This window comes from Microtus pennsylvanicus, chromosome 9 (genome assembly GCF_037038515.1).
Source record: "Microtus pennsylvanicus isolate mMicPen1 chromosome 9, mMicPen1.hap1, whole genome shotgun sequence".
Lineage (NCBI taxonomy): Eukaryota > Metazoa > Chordata > Mammalia > Rodentia > Cricetidae > Microtus > Microtus pennsylvanicus.
This window is the reverse complement of record NC_134587.1, coordinates 46,622,939-46,643,059: the sequence shown is the minus strand read 5'-3', so window position 1 is coordinate 46,643,059 and position 20,121 is coordinate 46,622,939. Positions and strand designations below refer to the sequence as shown.

General features: G+C 49.0%; 1 protein-coding gene across 3 annotated transcripts in view; it reads right to left on the bottom strand.

Moving 5' to 3' along the window:
- Nup214 (nucleoporin 214) overlaps nucleotides 1–20,121 on the bottom strand; it is a 78,158-nt gene continuing 58,037 nt past the window's right edge. For 2 of the 3 annotated variants that reach the window (XM_075985788.1, XM_075985790.1), the window contains exons 30-36: nucleotides 18,712–18,782; nucleotides 12,688–12,844; nucleotides 7,557–7,709; nucleotides 4,559–4,730; nucleotides 1,191–1,330; nucleotides 603–627; nucleotides 1–268 (exon numbers count right to left, since the gene is read on the bottom strand). In XM_075985788.1, coding sequence (XP_075841903.1) covers nucleotides 235–268; nucleotides 603–627; nucleotides 1,191–1,330; nucleotides 4,559–4,730; nucleotides 7,557–7,709; nucleotides 12,688–12,844; nucleotides 18,712–18,782 — 752 coding nt within the window. In that variant the 3' untranslated portion in view covers nucleotides 1–234. The remainder of the gene's footprint in view (nucleotides 269–602; nucleotides 628–1,190; nucleotides 1,331–4,558; nucleotides 4,731–7,556; nucleotides 7,710–12,687; nucleotides 12,845–18,711; nucleotides 18,783–20,121) is intronic. The other variant, XM_075985789.1, reaches the window with a different exon arrangement.

Here is a 20,121-nt window from a genome sequence, read left to right as displayed (position 1 = left end):
TTCTGTACAGAACCAGTCCAAACACTTTAATAGCAGAGGAAAAAAATAAACCCGACGTAAAATTTGAAAGGAACAAACAGGCAGTTAGGGATTGATGCACTTTGGTCTCCGATGTTTCTTCCTGGGTGTGTGTTTTCACGAGAAAGTTCATCTGACAGCCTGTTCCTGTGTGCTCTGCAGAGGGAGGGATGTGCACAGAGGCCCACAGGATCCAGGAGGGATGCTGGCACCGGTTCAGCTTCTCCAGCCACCAAAGCCCTGGACAGATCTGCAGGAAGTGCAGGAGAGTCAGCCCCTGCTCCGGCTGCACTTGCTCTGCTTGAAGGAAGTGCAGACAGGACCAACAGACAAGGCTAGATTCAGGCCTGGAGCCTGAGGCAGTGGTCCGCTCTGGGGACACTACCAGGGAAACCAGAAAGCCTTTCCCTGCCCCGCTTCCCGGAAGGTCACTCATCTTTCCATCACCCCCAGCCACCGAGAGCCCCAACCCACACCTGCTGCTCAACCTGGCATTCCAGCCCAGCTCTGAAAACAGCAAACAGCAGAGCACACAGGTCCAGCAGGAGTTAGGTTCAGACTCAGCACAGGAAACAACTACTTACGAGTTAGATGATCCAAAGGTGAACGCTGGAAAAAGAGAGGAGGAGGTTACAACACTGAGCTAGGTCGGGCAGCTGTTTGGTCCTACGACAAGCCTTCCCCGACCCTGTCTAAACAGTGGCTGAGGGGACACTCAGCTCGGCCACTGTTTTAGGGTCCCCAGCTCTGGCTGCAGGGTGTGTGTGTCTGTGCACAGCCATGCTGTGTCATTTGTTATCGACACCCATCTGTCTCCTTTCCTTTCACGCTATTAGCCCTGCAGCCACCTCAACTCTGCTGAGTTCGGCATGTGCCTCTTCCGTCTGTGTGAGGACAACCCAGGGCATAGACCTCTGCTCTCTGAAGACGCAGAGCACTGCACACACATACAAGACATGAAGGTTCCCATGCCCGTCTTTGAATCCAAAGCCTTGTAAGGCTGTCATTATCTGGAGTTCTCAAATCCTGAGAGAAAACGAACTCAGTAATGGCACAATGCTGCCAGTCTAATTAAAGAACTTTTTATTTTTTAGCCACTTCAGTTTTTAAGACACTGAGCTGAGTGTCCAGAACACCTATTCTTTGAGGGAGAAAAGAACGTAGCCATTTACCTCCTGTGCCTGATCCAAACCCAGAGAATCCACTATTCTGGGTCCCGAAGCCTGGGGTCTGCTGGGACAAGGACCCAAAGGTGGGGGCGTTCTGACTGGCAAGGGTACCAAAGGACGCAGTGTTGCTGCTGCTCCCGAACCTGTGTTCCAGTGAGAAATGAACAGGGTTAGTGCGGCCCTTCGTCCCTGTGCCACCCGTCCACCTCATTCACCATCACTGGCTTGCACGCACCACATATGACTCACGGTGACAGGCTTGGACTGGGCTAAAAGACTCAGAGAAAATGGGCTCCAGCCCAGAGAAAGCCTTTACCTTGGCTCTGGGAAGGAAGGCATCAGGAATGCAGTGTGAGATCTGCCCCACTTGGGGCAGCAGTCCTTAGCCACTGACAGCAATTCCAGGTTACTGAGACCAAACACAGCAGCTTCTTGCCCCGCTCCCCTCACTTTCAGGCCATTCAGTTAGAGCTCGTTTATCACCACCTGCTCTGCCCATTCACCTGCCCAGTTCCTCCTTGGCCTCAACTCTGTCATGGCTTCTTTTTGGATTCTGCTATGCTGCCTAGGTTGGCCTCAAACGCTCCTCCTGCTTCAGTCTACGGAGGGCTGGTTTCACAAGCTAATGCCATGGAGTCTGGGGATTCTATTTATTTTACTGTTCTTTATTTTCCTGAGACAGGTTCTCATGAATCCCACGCTGGTCTTTGAACCTGCCATGTTGCCAAGGAGGACTTTTTGTGAACTTGATTTTTTTTTTTTTGGATACAGGGTCTCTTTATGTAGTTCTCATTGTTCTGGAATTTGCTATGTACACCAGACTGGCTTTGTATTCAGAGAGATTCTCCTGCCTCTGGGATTAAAGGGTTGTGCCACCATGCCCTGTGACCCTCTTATCTCCATCTCTCAGTACTGGGACATTTATCACCCCTGGTTTATAAGGCGTGGGAGCAGGAGCCGCGCCAAGGCTTCCTGAGCTCTGCAGTGCTCTACCACTGACTACAAGCCCAGTCCTCTACTTGTCCTTTCCTTCCTTTTAAATAGAATTTGTGTAGTGTGTGTGTGATGTGTTGTGCATGGATGTTGGCATGTAGTGATACGGTGTGCGATGTTGGTCAGGCACAACTTTCAGAGTAGACTCTGTCCTCTTCTCAAGGGTTTTATCACAGAAGCATCAGCTCTCACGGCAGTGCTTTTACTAAGTACTATCACCGGCCTATTTGTTTTTACTGAATGAGTAAAGGGCATGTGTACACAAAAGTACCCATCTGTTCACTGTGTGTTTGTGTATGCACGCGTGCATGTACAACCATTTCCAAGTTATTTCACTGAGAATCTTGTTTGTTTCATAAAGATCAATAAATACACAAAACAATGTAAAAAAGACATCGTTTTCTCTCCTCTGCTACCTCACCTATGGGTTTTCCCTCCAGATTTGGTCCAGCAAATGGGGTTGAGGATATAACTAAAATCACTGAGGGGTTCAGTGGGGGCCTCCTGCAGAAGGTGGGCAGGGATGAGTTAGGGTGCCTTGAAAGAAGAGCCGGGGTAAATGCTATATCAAAGGGCAGCCAGCAGTTCCCAGTTCTGAAGGGGTGACCTCGGCTCTTTGTCAGGGTCAGAGTTAGAATGGCACCAGGGACCTGGTTTCTTTCCAAGGATTTAATGTCTGCATTGGTACCTACTGGCCCCAGGACACGTGCTAGTCAGTCATGATTCCTAAGATATTCCAGACACTCCAGCTTCCTGGGTGTGTGGATCAGCCTCAATCGCCATCCTTTGGGAGCTAGCACCTTGTTTTTCAAGACAGGATTCCACTGGGACCTGGGACTGAGACTCAGTGTTGGCAGGCCCCAGAAACAGACCTCCTCCTGCAGGAATCACAAAGCACGTGCCACATGCTCGGCTCTTTATGTTGCTGGGGACTGAACTCAGGTCTCTGTGCTTCTGTGGAAAGTACTTACTGACTGCGCTATCTCCCCAGTCTGTTTTTATTTCTTTATTATTACTATTTTTGGGATGCTGGCCTCAGATTCCACAATCCTCCTTCCTTAGCCTCCTGAACAGGCATCTGCTACCAATATAGGAAAAAAGCTAGCTTTCTGAAGGCGGTGCTGGGGATGTCATATGACTGTGAGCATGCTCAGCAGATCTTACCACTGAGCTACACTTCTAACCGTCTGAGGATACTTCTCTACTAGTAAAGCTAATAGCGCCTTTCAAATAAATGCGCAGAACCTCAAGACTCCCAGCGTTATCACACGGGAGTCTACCAGATCTGTGGAAAACACAGGCTTTGGGAGGGTCTGAACTCTTTTCCTCCCCCCCCCCCGCCCCCAGACAGGGTTTCTCTGTAGCTTTCAAGCCTGTCCTGGAACTAGCTCTGTAGACCAGGCTGGCCTCAGACTCACTGAGACCCTCCTGTTTCTGCCTCCCGAGTGCTGGGATTAAAAGTGTGCGCCACCACTGCTTTGAACTCTCTTCTGAAAGGTCCCTTTAACTGTGTTCTTGCAGTTCCTGAAGAGAAGTGTCCAAGGTCCCTTAGCCTCCACAGAAATCTAAGAAATGCCGTCACTTGCACGCTCTCCTTGAGCAGTCTAGCACCCCTCTGTGGAGCCAAGCTTGGTAAGAGCATGTTTTATTTTTAGGGTAAACACCCGTTACTCCTAACCTTCAGTTCTGTTCTGAGTCGAGCACCAAGAGTGAGAACCTGTCCAGGCGCGTTTTTGGCATCAGCATCTCCTTCAAATGAGGGATTCTGTAGCCATCAGCACATACGTTAAGTTGAAACTTATGGTATAGCAAAGGCTATTTCTTTCCTTGGGGTTTTGGCAACCAGACTCAAATTCTAGGGCCTAGAAGCTAATTCCCGCCTGGCATTTTCTGATGTGCACAGGCCATGAGAGGAGCTGGGTGACAGCCAGGAGGACAGCAGCAGTGTGGAGGGCACCCCACTCTGGGTCAGGCTGGGACGGGGCAGAAGAGGTGTCTGTAAAGGCCAACAGGCGTCTCAAGAGAACACTCCTAGAGGTGACACACTGAGAGCTTTCTTCAGGACTTTCTAATATAAGGACTACCTGAGGCACAGGCCTGGCTGCAGCTACACCTGGTTCAGAGAGCAAGGTATCAACGACCTATATGCTACACACTGGCAGCCAGCAATGTGGCCAACATCCAACCACGGTTAAGAACCTACTTACACTGAGCCTTGTCTTAGAGAAAAAAAAAAGGAATCTACTAGCAGTGTTTTTGCCCACTTCAATGCAAGGCCTTCAGGTCACTGTTTGGTTTGGAGAATGTAAGAATTCCAGGCCCCAATGCTTCGGGCTGCCACAAGTTTGTGGTTTCCCCAGGTCCCACCTGCAGCTTACCCGAATCCTCCTGCGCTGGCAGCCGCAGTACCCTCTCCGAACACTTTGCCTCCCGTCGAGCCCAGAGGGCTTGTAAAGGCTGGGGCTGAACCGAATGCTGGCACCCCTCCAAACCCAGGGGATCCCCCAAAAGTAGGAGGGCTGCCAAACACTGGAGCAGCACCGAAGCCACCTGAGCAAAACAGAGGCAAACAGAAACAGGGAGAAAGAAAAGGAGACAGGAAGAGAAGGCATCAAGCGGCCAGAAGGGAGATAAGCCGTCAGTAAATCCAACACAAGAACCCAAAAAGCACAACACCCCAACCTCAATCTCTCAGTTGACGGCCTCTCCCACTAGGGAAGGGAACCGCAGCTCTAAGAGCTGAGCGCCTGGTGCCTCCTGAAGCGGACGGAACTTATGTGAAGTCCGGTGAGAGCAAATCGGCCCGAGCTCTAGAGCTCTGCGGGTCCATCCGGGTTTCTTTCCAACCCCACGATGTCTGGGACGCCTCAAGGAAACTCCATCCCCAAAGTTTGTGTCTCAACATAGCAGCCTAGCAAAGGATTTATTATTTATTACCACACAGAGTAGGCTCCTGGCTTCAGGGAAACCCAACTAATAAAACTGGAGGCTCCGGGTTTGTGGCAGAACCCACAAACGGGGTCACAGCAGAAGCAGGGCGATGATGCTGGCACTTAGCCACATGCATTTTATTTATTTACAGCCAGGTGGCCGTATGCCTATCGCGGTATCCCTGACTTGAGGCACAAACGAGCTTTTTCAAGTGCTTTCTCTCTGCAACCCGCACTATAAAGCATACTGACCCTCCATTTTGAGAAAGGCTTTGGGTAAACTGAACCAGGTTGGCACCTGGTTAGTCAGCTGTGAGGATGGTTTAAATGTCTAGGTCGGATCCCACATTATGACTCCAGGTCCTAACAGGCAGGGTGGATCGTGAGGCATGCGGTACAGCAGAACAGGGCCAGGTTAAACACTAGACAGTCTCCTCTGGGGGAGGACCATCTGCTGTGAGCCAATTCCCTGCTCCTGAGGAGTCCCCAAACCTTCAAGATACTGCTCTAGTTCTGAGGTTTAGAGGAGAAGGGCAATGAAGACATGCGGAGTTGGCTGGAGATGCTAGGGTCTTTACTGGGGGGCGGAGGCGGGGGAGCACAGCGCTTTCTTCCTCAGTCAGCTCAAACACATGTTGGAGTAATGGGGACCCCGGACCACCAAGGATGTGACGAGACTAAGGAGGCAGGGCCATTGTCACTGAAAGAATGTAGTCACCACGCCGGGCGGTGGTGGCGCACGCCTTTAATCCCAGCACTCGGGAGGCAGAGGCAGGCGGATCTCTGTGAGTTCGAGACCAGCCTGGTCTACAGAGCTAGTTCCAGGACAGGCTCCAAAGCCGCAGAGAAACCCTGTCTCGAAAAACCAAAAAAAAAAAAAAAAAAAAAAAAAAAAAAAAAAAAGAATGTAGTCACCACGAGGTGGATCTGGCTGACTACAGTCACCCTACTGCTTCCGCCACAGGATCAGGAGAGATCAAAGGGCACGAACACGGTGAGCGGTCAGGCGAGTGCGAGTGTCTATCTTTCAGAGGGGCTGCACAGCTGAGGAGACACGTTTTGCCACGGCTCGTGTTTGGGTTGCCATTCTGTATTTTAAAACCTTGAGTGAAATTCCGAGCTGTGCTATGGAGACTGGTGGACTACAAACATGAACAGAATGGAAAAAAAGGTGCTAAAAAAACCCCACTGTACTTAAATTATTAAAACTGCTAGTGGATCTAATTGCACTTTCTTCCTAGACATTCAAGGTTTCATCTAACACCTTGTACTCAATGTTTAGACTTCTTGATGGATGTGAGTGAAAGGTGAGAGTTTATAATGACACAGAAAATAACCCGGGAAGGAGCAGACAGATTAAACAGAGGGAGGGAGGCAAACACGCATATTCTCTCTCTCTCTCTCTCTCACACACACACACACACACACACACACACACACACGCAAAACAAACCCGGAACTACTAAATGAAATAGAATGGCCAGTGAGGCTGAACTTCCACCAAGAAGCAGATTTACTGGTGCACACTAAGGTCTCAGCTTCAGGTGTGGCGGGTGGCAGCTGCTTCCCAGGAGCTCCCGTTCCTTCCTTGACAGCCCAGGCCCTCCCTCCAGCGGGACACTGAGCTCTCAGGGTGTTCTCATCTAGCTTCAGCATGGGTGGATGGCGGAGCTGGGACCGGACCCTCTCATGCCCTATCGTGTTCCACTTTGCTCTGTCACACTGCTTAAGAACTGGGGACGGACAGGTGCAGACCCAGGGCTGGCTGGCAGGGAGGCCATGGGCCCTTCCTTGGTTGGTAGCCTCCAGCAGTAGTTCCGATGCAGTTCTCCTGAGTGCTGGGTTAAAGGCAGGCATCACTACTAACTGGTTATAGATATATATTTCAAGTAAAAATTAAAAAAAAAAAGGTGGCCCAGATGCTAGGGTTATAAGCATGTACTGCCATGTTTAATTGGTTTATCCACAATTATTAAATATTTTGATGGTCTTCCTTGAGAAGATTAAATTCTTTTCAGTGTGTATATCCTCTTTGCAAAAGAAAAATTTTTGTTTTGTTTTATTGCAGACAGGGTCTCGCTATGTAGCATTGGCTGGCCTGGAACTCACAATGTAGACCAGGCTGGCCTCGAACTCACAGAGATCCGCCTGCCTCTGCCTCTCGAGTGCTGGGATTAAAAGCATGTGCCACCACCATTGGCTCCTCTTTTTTAAAAGTATGTCTTATATGTTAGAAATGCAGAAAACACTCAATAAATACAAAAATAAACTGGAGAACAAAGTAACTTTCCTCCTTACTGCAATCCTCTCTCTTGATATAATCACCCAAGGACACTGCCTCTCAGAGGTCTACCTTACATAAGCTCTCAAGTGCATGCGCACACACACATACGAACACACACACGAACACACACACACACGAGCACAGGTCATACTTGTGGGGTACCTGTTTTATTTGGAGTGGAAAATCCAAAGCCTTGGGATGCGACGCTTCCACCACCAGAGCTGAAAGTACCAGCCGGCTTCTGTTCCCCAAAGGATGAGCTGCCAAACCCTCCAAATGTCTTAGCGCCACTGTTTCCAAATAGGTTAGAGGTATCTAAAGGGACAAAGGACAGGTGTGAGGGAATTTGAAGAGGAGGGCAATGTCATTTCCTTCTCAGACGACAGAAGGGGACGCATCAGCTGACATGAAGACAGGAGCCACGGTGCAGCCCAGCACCGTGATAATGAGTCTGAAATAATCGGTGCTCAGGCGCAGGACTCCTGGCGCAGCTCTACAAGGAGAAAACTAAGGGGCAAAAATGGAGTTGGCACAGTAGGGTTCCTAGGGGTCTTGGCCCACCCACCAAAAATAGCCAGCTGCTTGCCTCCTATGGACAAGGTCTGGTCTCTCGTGCCAAACCAGAGGAATCAAAGTCCTTTCAGTGTTCTGATGGCTCTTCTGTTGGAATCTGTTCACAGCCATGACAAGACGGGAATGGAGTGTTGCCGCAAGACACCGGCTTCAATTCCCGCCAAAATGCAAACATGTACACATCCAGGAGACTCAAGGAGGTGAGGCGCACTTATAGTCACTTCCAAAGCTGAGCTGCCGGAAGGGTTGGCCCATCCCACCCACGAGTTCTTAGGTCTCTTGCCACTCTTGCTGCGGCCACTGCAGTGCCCCTGAGCTGAGCTGAGGAGGGAGTGGTCTCATGCTAGGCACATTGTCATAACCAATTTCTAGGTACTGCCAAAGCACAGCCACTGCCCTGAAGACCACGGCCACGAGGTCAAGCACGTCTGATCCTGAGGGCACGCCAGGAGGCTGTGCCCTGGGCTCTCTGCTCCTCCTCAGAAGCGGAGTACCCATGCTTGTTATTCCAAGAGTCTCTCTCCAGCTTTATTCTCCTAGCAACAAAAACTTCAGGCGGCAATTTCAAGGACAAGATTAGGGGTGGGCTCTCCTCTCAGTGGAATGTGGTGTGACCACATGAAAAGGGACACACAAAGACTTAATGGGATAAAGTTAGCAGACACTTAGAAACTTCCATCCTTTTCTCTCTTTAAGGATCCTTTTGTCAGATGAATCCAGTCTCACAGTATATATTTCATTTAGCTACAAAAAAAGGATAAAATCCAGTTGATGAATATGGAGATGCAGTTAAGACGCAGCAGAGAAAGCCAAGTAGCTCATGACCTCACTTATCTGTGGATCCTAAACACACTGATCTCATAGGAGGTGAGAGTAGAAAGGTGGCTACCAGAGTCTGGGGAAGCAGGGACAGGGAAATGCCAATTAGGAAGGGCCAGGAAGATGGCTCAGTGGGTCAAGGTACCTGCTGCCAAGCCTTACAACCTGAATTTGATCCTCAGACCCACATGGTAGAAGAATCAACTCTTGAAAAACTGTCCTCTGGCCTGCACTCTCGGGCTGCTACGTGTGCAAGCTCCGCCCCCCATAAAATAAATAGATGAAGTAAAGAAGCAAACACACAGAAGGAGGTTGTTCTGGGTCCTACTGAACAGCAGGGGCTATGGGTAATGGTGTTTAGTTTCTTTTTTTAAAGCTAGAGAGATTTTTTAAAAAAATATTTCCTCCATTGAAGAATAGTAAATGTTTAGAAGTTTGTCCTTGAATGTGAGCTGATGTGAAGACACACATGCACACATATATACACACGCACATGTTACATATATATAGACATTGCACAAAACCCCATCAGTATGCACACTTTCACGTAATTGGTTAAAAATAAAGATACCTTTGTCCTCCATTGCAATGGAACAAACTGAGGTTTGCAGTCAGGCCTAGGGTAACTACTGGATAGCTGTGACCTCATGCAAGGACTCAGCTACCCTAGGTCACAGTCTCGACACCACCCAGGCAATTCTACTACAGAGGCTCTGAAGACTGAAGACTCCCTGCTTTCTTTCATCCCGTCCCTGAGGCTTCTCAGAGTCGGCACAGAGCAGGCAGGTGCTCAGGAGGCGGGGATGGCACCGCCACTGCGGGTCCACCGTGCAGCTCAGTTGCTCTGAAATGTGGCACCGGACTGTTTGTGCCTCCTATTTCTATGGCCAACAATGTTTCTTGGTTCTCTCCGAATGGCTCCACACTAATAGTCTGTAGCTTAAAAAAAAAGCCACACCAGTTTACTGACTTTCTGTGTGTGCACATGCGTCGGTAGGCACGTGTGAGCCATGGCACGGACAGAGCGGTCACTTCACTCTTCCCACACATGGGTGTCAATTGAGAATGTTGGCCCTGGTGGCAAGTGCCTTTACTCTCACTGCCATCTCACTGACCTAGATTTGATTTTATCTTAGAGAGAGGGTCTCCCTGTATGGCTCTGACAGCTTAGAACTTGTTTTTAGACCAGCCTAGCTTTGAACTCGAAGATTCACTTGTCTTTGGGATTAAAGGTATGAGCCAACACAACTGGTTGTTGGCCCAGTTTTTAACAACATGCTAACTAAATGTCTTGGCGGATAGAGTGTGTTTCATTGTAAAGGAAATGGTCGATCAGAAAATACTCTCTGTGGATCTAGCCAAGGACTAATCTGGGATAACAAAGACAGGTAAAGCTGGCATTGGCTCAGGGCTACCACCCTGCAGGCCTCATATAGGTCCCCTTAACTCTGTTGGCAAAATCACCAACAATATCCAACATCAAGGCTGACCCATTCCAAATCAAATCTGACCTAAAGATTGTTAGAGAGGTCAGGTGTCAGCTTTCTGAAGGTCTGAGGTCACAGAACACAGGACGGCTTCCAGAGGAACAGCCATGGCGGGAGCCCTTTACAGGCTTCAAACAAACAGCTCACCCCCTTCTCACACAGATACCCTGTAGATCCCGAAGAGAAAAGCGTGTGGAGGGCAATGCTAACTCTTGTCAGCACGAGACTGGGAGGCAGCAGGCCCTTCTGGGTGACAGTGCGCATACAGGGTGCTGAGTTTCAAATGACCCCAGAGTCTAACAGCCTATTTGGTGGAGTCAATGAGGGAACTCATCGGCTTCCGGCTAGTGTTCCCAGATTGTCTTTCCCGCAGCCTCAACTCCAGGCTGAAAGGAACTTGGATTCTGTCCTCCAGTTGTTAAGAGACTGTAAAAGGAACTGCGGCAAAATAAAAGTAGCTCAAAGATATTTGATTTGGTTGGGCGGTGGTGGCGCACGCCTTTGGTCCCAGCACTCGGGAGGCAGAGGCAGGCGGAATGGATCTCTGTGAGTTCGAGGCCAGCCTGGTCTACAAGAGCTAGTTCCAGGACAGGAACCAAAAAAAGCTACGGAGAAACCCTGTCTCGAAAAACCAAAATAAAAAAAAAAAAGATATTTGATTTGTGGTAGATTTCCTGACTATGGCAAAGAGGAATAGAGGTAGGAGGAGATCGTGAGCAGACTCCTTCCACAAACCAGATGACTGGGGACAGACAGACAGACAAGACACACACACACAGCTCACAGCAATGAGGACAAGGCAGCAGAGAAGGTCTTATGTGAGAAGTGGGCAGGATTCAGTCCAGAAAAGCAAAGTGCTCACAAGCATCGGCTGTTAGAGTCAGTGTGGAGAAAGGTAGTCACTGGAGGCCGCAGAGAGAAGGGCACAAACACAGCCCAGCTCCTGCACTGCCCCTGCCTCTCCTTAGCCTGCATGTACCCGGTCACAGGGTTTAGATCCAAGCACTCCTGTCATAAAAAAGCATTAGGACCACTAGTGTCCAGCATGGAAGACGGTGAGTCTAACAGCCATCCACAGGGAGAAGGGTCCTGGAGTGCGGCTCTCTGCCATTCCTGCTGGGTCCACACTCCCTCTGGCTGACTTCAGGCACTGGATATGTATGGGTGTGCGGAGGGGTGTGCAAGGTTGACGCTCATGAGCTAGTGCACACCAGCTCAGACTGACCTCTAGGGAAGGCCAGCTGACAAGCTAAAGCTAGCGTGTCAGAAAGAATTAGCTGGCAGAGTAATTTTTACAGGGATACGGCACATCTAAGCCAGTAACAAAACCGGCTGGTAACTCGGGCCTCACAGCTGACCTCCATCTGGGAAGCAGCCCGGTTTCTGACCAGCCACCAAGTGACTGTGTGCAAGTGTGGTGTCTGACATGTTCCATGTATCGGAGCCGAGCTCCACTTCTGAAAGGACCACACTGGGACAGCATTTGTCCACAGAGCCCTTCGGCCCTGGGGGACAGCTAGTCAAACATTTCCATTACATCAGGATTCGCAGTCCCTGATGTGGCACACACCTATTTTTGTTTTGCTTTTCAGGATTCTGTTGTCCTTCTGCAAAACAGTTTTTGAGAATAGGACTTCTGAGATCCATCCACTCTATGGTCTAAATCCCTCCTGGGGTAGCCTGGTGACTTAGGAGGGAAATGCCTTGATAGCAATCCTTCCACATTACCAGACCAGAGACATCAGAATCATCAGTCCTTGATCTACATAGAGAGCAAAACTGAGGCAGAAACATTGCTCATAATTCCACAGGCCTGAATACTATGAAAACAGCCAGAGGACACAAGAGGGCAAGACTCACTGTCTGTACAGCTCAGTACAGCACATTAAAGGGAAGCAGGTAAGGAGAGGAACCCAACTTGCAGCCCTAGCCACAGCAGCAGCAGGACACACCACCCCAACTTCCAACTGGGACAGGCAGATCAATGCAGAATGTGAAGACCTCGCAGAGAAGACAGTGCTAGGAAGAGGCAGGCTGAAGCTGACTGCTCGTGCCCTTCAGAGTCAGAGAGCCAGGCAAGCGGAAGCACTGCCAGTGTGGGGCTGCTCGTGGCTCCTATCTGCCCACACTGCTTCACGCTGCCTCAGTCCTATGAGACAGAGCAAGCTGGGCCTTGGGAGAGAAGGGAGAAGCAGCCCATCACACTCGTCTCTCTGCAGCTCTGCTGTCCTTTCTCTGTTTCAGCAGAGAACACCTCATTAAAATAAATCTAAAAACCAAGGCTGAGCAATGTGGGCAGAGTTCAAATACCCTCTCTAGCTTTGTCCCTTTTTGTATTTGTTCCTGTAGCTTTGATGATACCACAGGATGACAATGGCATCTGAGGACCGAGGGACCGGGAAAACTCAACTTACTTGGGGTGGCTGTGGATCCAAAACCCCCACTGGCTGAGCTGAATGGGTTCTTGTTGGCAGCGTCCTGGCTGGGTTTTCCTCCAAGGCCACTGAAGAAACCGCCCCCTCTCGCAGCATTTCCAGACCCAAACACACTACCACTGGAAGTGGATGACTGCTAAAACAAATGGGGAGGGGAACAGGAAGCAAGAAAGGGTGAGAGATCATGGTAAAAGTACACTCCACATCCTGGCAGGGAAGCGCACAGCTGGTGCAGGCAGAAAAGCAAGAGCACTCTCATCAGGTCTGGAAGGGACTCTCCAACAGCCCCCAGAGAGGCTGATTCCGGAAGACGTCCTGCAGATCTGACGTTCCTGTGTTACTGTATTTAGAGGAGCTGGGTGCTCAACGCTGTCTGCCACGCTGCCTGCACTGTCTGACTCAACATCGGGGGCAGGAAAATCAAGCTTCACAAATCTACCAAATACCAGGTTTGAAAGCAGGGAGAAGCCAGCATGTGTTCAGATCCCTCCAGTGTTAGCTGAAGTCATCAGCAGTGGTAAAGTGACTCACAGGCGTTTCTATCCATTTGTGTACTTTTAATTCACCACGACTTGCCCGGTGCTGCAGAGAAGCCTAAATTAGCCGCACTGCTGAAATGATGACCACCGCTCAAGTCCATCAGGCACTCAGAGGACTCTGCCACCTCGGGCATGCTGACCCAGAGCGGCACTAGCACCAAGCACTCAATTTCTGTGCAGAAACTGACCCTTTTAGGGAGACCAGCTTGCGGCTGCTCAGTTAGTGAAGCTGATCTCCTTGGCTGATAATGATAAGAGGACAGGTCAGGAAAGGGCAGCCTTACGGAGGAAGGATGGGGCCACATGCCGAGACTAGCGTGACCCCTGTACAAGAATGACACACACATTTGTGAAGTGGTTCCCCCTCCTTTTTTTCTTTTTTTAAAGAATTGTATCTGAAACACAAGCCCTATTCAGAAATGGCTCCGCCAGCACCTCCTGAGCACCAGAGGTCTCTGCACAGCGTGGGCTCATCCCTTCATTCTACTACAAGCGAAGGGATCTGGTTCTCGGCTAGCATCCAAGCGCTCCCCGCTGCAGCCCCACACAGAGACCCACACTCAGTCCTACACTTAAACTTCTTTAAAAAATGTAATAGTGGACAGCCAGTGACAGCCTCTGCAAGGACAGGAACCATGACAACTCAATGTCCGGTGCGTGAAGTGCCCTTAACCTCCACATTATCAGGCTGGAACACAGAAACCATTATATATGGACATTCTGCCCTAGACAATCCAGTACTCTCAACACACCTGAGCTGGCCATCCACAGAATGAGTGGCAACTATCCCTAACGGATAGCAAGTGTAATTAAAGTCCACAGCCAAGCTCCCTTAAACCTCACTTCTGCCTCAGGCAGACCACGACTGCTTCTTAAACCTGTGCCCCTGCTGAGATTCCATTCCACTGTTGTCAGTATTCTCCCACGAACTCTGGGGCATGCGGATAAAGTCTGTCTCTAGTTCCGTATCTATAGCCTCATTGGCTGACTCGCTGCATTATACATGGTTGTAGGGTCTGCTCACACTGATATGCGTCTTTCTCAGAAGTGTGCAGCCCAGGCTGCCTCACCTCCCAGGGCCGGGTATAGCTCACCTGGCACTTTTCCTTGTATACTGAACCTTGCACTAGAAGGACAACAGTGATGGGGTACCTAGAGAGGGCCCAAACCCAGAGTAGCACAACCATCATCACTAGTATCCCCCGAACTCAGCATCTGTCGCTAAAACTCTCTTAACTGTTAAACCACAGCTTCCCATTCTGTCTCCCTTTACTTCATTGGTCCTCAACCTGGGAGTCAAACAATCCTTTCACAGGGGTCGCTTAAGACCATCGGAAAACACACATATCTACATTACAATTCGTAACAGTAACACAATTGCAATTATTAAGTAGCAACAAAAATGATTTTATGGTTGGGGTCACCACAACATGAACTGTATTAAAGGGTCGCAGCATAGGAAGGTTGAGAAGCACAGCTCTAGCCCCTGTCAGTTTCAACCTGCTTGGATGAGTTTACACACTGAAGGCATTACTACAAGTCTAGAATCATTCTATTGCAGCTGGCTTGTTTTGCTTTGCTCATGCTGTTCATGTGTAGCAAGAATCAGAACTTCATTTCCTTGTATAGCTGAATAACATCCCACTGATGCACGTCCCACATCCTTTCTCTGTTCATCCGTCCAGTGTCGAACAAACACACGGTGCTTCGTCTACAACCAACACTGGCATACGCATCTGCTTGAGTTCCTTTTTTCAATTACCTTTGGTTGTATCCCTGGAGTCAAAACTGCTGGATCATGTGGCAGAGGCACTGCTAGTTTTTAGGGGAGGCCTCAAGCTACATTTCACAACAGCTGTACAATACACAGAACCAGCAGAAGTGTACGAAGGCCTGCATCTCTCCATGTTCTCCACAAAGCCTTAGCCAGCAGCTACTCCTCAGTCTTTGGCAAGTCCCCTCTTTTATGTACTCCTGACCCACAGTACTTGCCTGGAGCCCCCAGTTCTCCGGAGCCCGCCACTTTGTGTTAGGAGCAGCACATTATATTTTGTTACTGTCTCTTTCTGCTAAAGGGCATGGCACTAACTTGTCTATTCATCTTCTGAGAGCTGGGCTGCTTCCTATTCCAGATACATGGCTATGAGCTGGACAAAGGGCCTCACTTATATCTCTTGGTTACACACTCAGAGCAGACCTGCAGGGCCAGCAGAGGCTGTACCTTTTCAGCTCTATTAAAGCCAGATGGCTTCCCAAGGCTATAAGAACTACTGGCCAAGCAGAGTCTGTAGCTGCTCTGAGCCCTTATCTAGTACTTGGGAGCAGGCCTCTGACAGCCATTTTGGTCTTCTTTGGTCATTCTTTACACAGCTGAACACAGTCACTCCACAGGTTACACAGGCTACAATCTCCTCATTTCTTGACTTGTTTTACCATAAGATTAAAGCCGTATTTTGTCAAGGTCAATTTTCTCTTCTTGAAAAATATCCCTTGTGTTTTTCCTTCAGATCTGCAGGATGTGAAATTGCTCAGCATTTTCGTTGACTTCCAAAGCTCTTGGTTCATTCATCCCTAGGCTCTCTGCTGGACTAGGAACGTGCAGGGAGACGGACGCCCTCTTCTGGCAGTCCTCACACTCCAGTCAATTCCCACCCCGCAGACTGCAGGCTCCTTCTCCTGCAGTAAAGCTCTTCATCTTTCCTGTGCTTGCTCTGTGTTCACCTCTGACGCTCTTAGCTGGACATCAGCTGGATGTTTTATTCTTTGGGTTTTGTTTACAGGGCTTGGAAATTTCTGTCGTTTTAAACATTGCCAACACATTCTCTTCCCTCAGTGTCTCTCAGTACACTCACGTGTTAAGTTTCCCTTAGATGATCACTATTTCCAGGGCCTTCCATAATTTTTCTATTTTGTTTTTATTGAGACAGTCTCTCTGTGTAGCTCTGACTGCCCTGGAACTCACTCTGTAGACCAGGCTGGTCTTGAACTCACAGAGACCCGCCTGCCTCTGCCTCCCTAATGCTGGGATTAAAGGTGTGTGCCACCACCAGCCGGCTCTATTCTATGCTTTTGATCTCCAAGTGTTCCCTAAGTTCTAGTTCAAGGGTCAGCCAATTAAACAGCTCAGAAGTTAAGCTCCACTTACTGTTTTTGTGCTGGGAACCAAATCTAGGTCCTCCTAACTGTGAAGCAGTCTCTCCAGCCCACAGCTTGCTATCTCTTCAGACTGCTCACAGCTGCTTTGGAGCTGGTGCGGGAGAGCAGAGCAGCTGCAAAGCTCTGAGCACCCTACATACTGCTGCTTTCTGTTGGTTTAGTCTGCCGTTGAATACACCCACAGTGCCCTTAGGTGCCGATTAGTACATTTTTTAATAGGAGCTCTATTTGGTCCTTATAAAGTTGTTACAACACTTCTTAAAATTTCCCTTTCTTTACATTTCTACACATGTAAAACACAGTTGTCTAACAGTCTAGAAGTGTCTGTAAATGTACTTCTGATATTTATTCTGCTCTTGTTCAGAGCCCCTGGCTTCCTTGTAACTCATCTGGCTGTGGGCAATAGTGTCCGCAGGAATAATCTGAGGCATACGGTGCAGGCTTCCTGAACTACACTAGCTGTGCTCTTCTTGCCACACTGGAACATGAGGCCACTCACACAGGCCAAGCCCCATGGGTCTGGGGCAGGTCCCTTCTAACTCTCCACTCTGTAAACACACCTTGCTTTCTGGCCACTGGTTTCTCACCATTTACCATGGGTGCTACTGACTACAAATACCCTGGTTTCTCAATGAATGTGCTCATGGAGCCTGGCTTCTGAGTTCCACCTGCCTTTTCTAGCACCTCACCTTCCCACGCCCACTTTCCCACCTTGGCTCAGTAAGTTTGGTAGTGCTTTTAAAGACAGAGTTTTCAAGGGCTGGCAAGATGGCTCAGAGCTTAAGAGCAATGGCTGCTCTTCCAGAGGACCTGGGTTCAATTCCCAGTGCCCACATGGCAGCTCTCAACTGCCTGTAACTCCAGTTCCAGGGGTGCTGATACCTTCACACAGGCACACATCCGGGCAAAACACCAATGCAGATAAATAAAAAGAAATAAATCATTAAAATAGGGTTTCCATATTTTATAAAGTACTTCCCACTGTGTTTGCTAGGTTTTATTAGCAGAGAGCACTTCTCTCTTCTAAGCAGACCACTAACGAGGGTGGAGCATCTCCAAAGGGAAAAGATAGTCCACAAAGCTCCTGAGGATGAGAAGACACCCTCCATCCCCAGCACTGCCTGCACTGTCTGAAGCCCCTGGGCAGGCTGCTGTGGGAGCAGCTGTGGGGCTAACAGTATACTTAGTCTCTCTAGGCCCCACTGTCCCTTTAAATGGGGACAGAAACTACAGAGTAGTCAACCTGATTATATGAATTATTTCAAAAAAGAACCCCAAACTCTGCACGGCTCAAGTGCCATAGCTCAGGCCAACAAGAGGCTCAGGAGCGCAGACAGACAGCTCACACAGGATCATACACTGTGGTTTCTGCTACAGTCTTCTTCCTAAACAACCATTCAACAACCAAAAACAACCATGATAACAAAATGCCAGATTTGGTGGCACAGGCCTCAAATTCTAGCTACTTAGTAAGTTGAGGCAGAAGGATGGCAGGTTGGGCAACTTAGACCTGATTTCACAATAAAAACTAAATTAAAAAGGTGGGGGGGGTAGGGGAATGGAGATGTAGCTCAGTGGGAGAGTACTTGTCTAACATGAGCGAGGTCCTAGATTCCGTCTCTATAAAAATAAATGAATGAATAAAGAAGTGAAAACCATCCTTGGCTTAATAACTATAAACAAAGCAAGGCCAACAGTTGGCTTTAGTCAACCCCGACCTAAGAGAACAGGTAGCAGACCTAACAGACACTGGTGATTCTCTTTCATCTGCAGTGGGGTCTCCTGAACCCTAAAGGCACCTAACGACTGAGTTTAAAACTAGTGTGGGGGCTGGAGAGATGGTTCAATAGTTAAGAATCTGCTCTCCCAAAGGTCCTGAATTCTATTCCCAGCACCCACGTGGTGGCTCACAACCTGTAATGAGATTTGGTGCCCTCTTCTGGCCTGCAGGCAGATGTGCAGGCAGAATACTGTATACATAGTAAATAAATAAATCTTAAAAAAAAAAAAAAAAAAAAGAACTAGATGTGGAGCCAGATGTGGTAGTGCAAACCTCTAATCCCATCATTTGGGAGGCAAAGGCAGGCAGATCTGAGTTCAAGGCCAGCTTGGCCTATAGTACAGAGTGAGTTCCAGGACAGCTGGGGCTACACAGAAGTCCTGTCTGGAAAGAATGGGGAAAAGAAAAGAGAGAGAGAGAACTCTATGTGGTTGTTTGCTAGCCTGGACCATGAGAGTGAATTGAATCTATTACATTGAGGGAGACTGGACAGATCCTGATACAAACAGAACCACCACACACACTTACCTGGCCAAAGACTGATCCACCAGTACTGGCTGCTTGACCAAACACAGAACCAGTATTACTAGACCCAAAGCCTGTAAGACATAAAGCCAAAGGTTTAATTTGGATAAAACTTTTTTAACATCAAAATGAAACCCAAACCCAAAACAAAACACGCAGGGCCTTCAGATGTTTACGATGCTCCTGGGGTTAAGGCCATCACTGGTCTGCTCCGGTGGTGTTCTTTCCCTGCATGCGACAATACTGACCGGCCAGAAAAGATGTGCCTACTTCTGCAGCAGTGGCTGACTGTTATGGGAGTAACCAGTAGCTTCTCTCTTGGATTTGAGGCCCACTCGGCATGAGGGTGCTCATTCTGGCACTGTGGACAGTCCGTCAGAAGCCCAGGCCGAGAAGGGAGCGGCAGGAGGCGGGAGCTACACTACGCTCTGCTCAGCCCACGTGACAGGTTTGCCCTTCAAATGTCCGCACTTACACCCACAGGTTTGTGCTGCCCTCAGGCTTGGGCAGAGAAGCTCTCTGCAAATCATAACTATGCTGAGACTAAGGACGGCTGAGTGCTCGACTCTGAACTGGACTAAGGGCTCTCCCTGAGCACACAGTGGGAGGCGGACAGAGCGAGGGAGTGTGAGGGATTGAAGAGCAGAGCGACAGGGAGGAATGGGTGATGCTGTCCTCTGACATGCTAACGCTATTCTGCCCATGGCTTCGCAGCAGCAGTGATTACCTGCCTGCCAGAACTCCAGGAAGGAGGGGGAACACGGAAGACCTACTCTACTGAGAGGGGAGTTATCTTTCTTTAGAAGGGTGGCTATGGGCAAGCTGTCCTTGCCCCATGTCATGAAAGCACAATAATCAAACCATCAAACTTGTCAGTAATAAAAAAAAAAAAAGGAAAGCAGAGGGGTGTATTAAGAAGGGAGCAGGAGCTGATAAAACGGGATGGGTGTGCGTGATTCTGATCAAAATGCATTATACACACACCCATGAAAATGTGAATGAATATATAATGATTATTTTAGAAATTGTTTTCCCACTGAGGAAATGGAGAAAAGTCTATGTAAACACAGTTGTTAATCGGTATTCATATGGGGTCAGTTCTAGACCCTTGAGGGTACCCTCAGATACAACAATCTGAGCTGCACCAGTCTCTTTGAGGACGTGGTGTGACTAGCCTAACACTGGAAATCATTCTCCCTGATGTCCACGGATTATCTCGAGCGAGGCGGGGCTGTAACAAGGAGAGGAGGAGCGCAGGCAACAACAATTCCTACCAACAGGCCTGGAGGTGGCAGCTCCAGGGACTTTCCATCCAGCACTCTATGTTTAAACAAGACCCTTTGGAGGGTCCAAATTTGGTGAGTGGGTGTGCCGAGGCTTGCACAGACTTTTAAGTCCTATCTTTGATGCTCA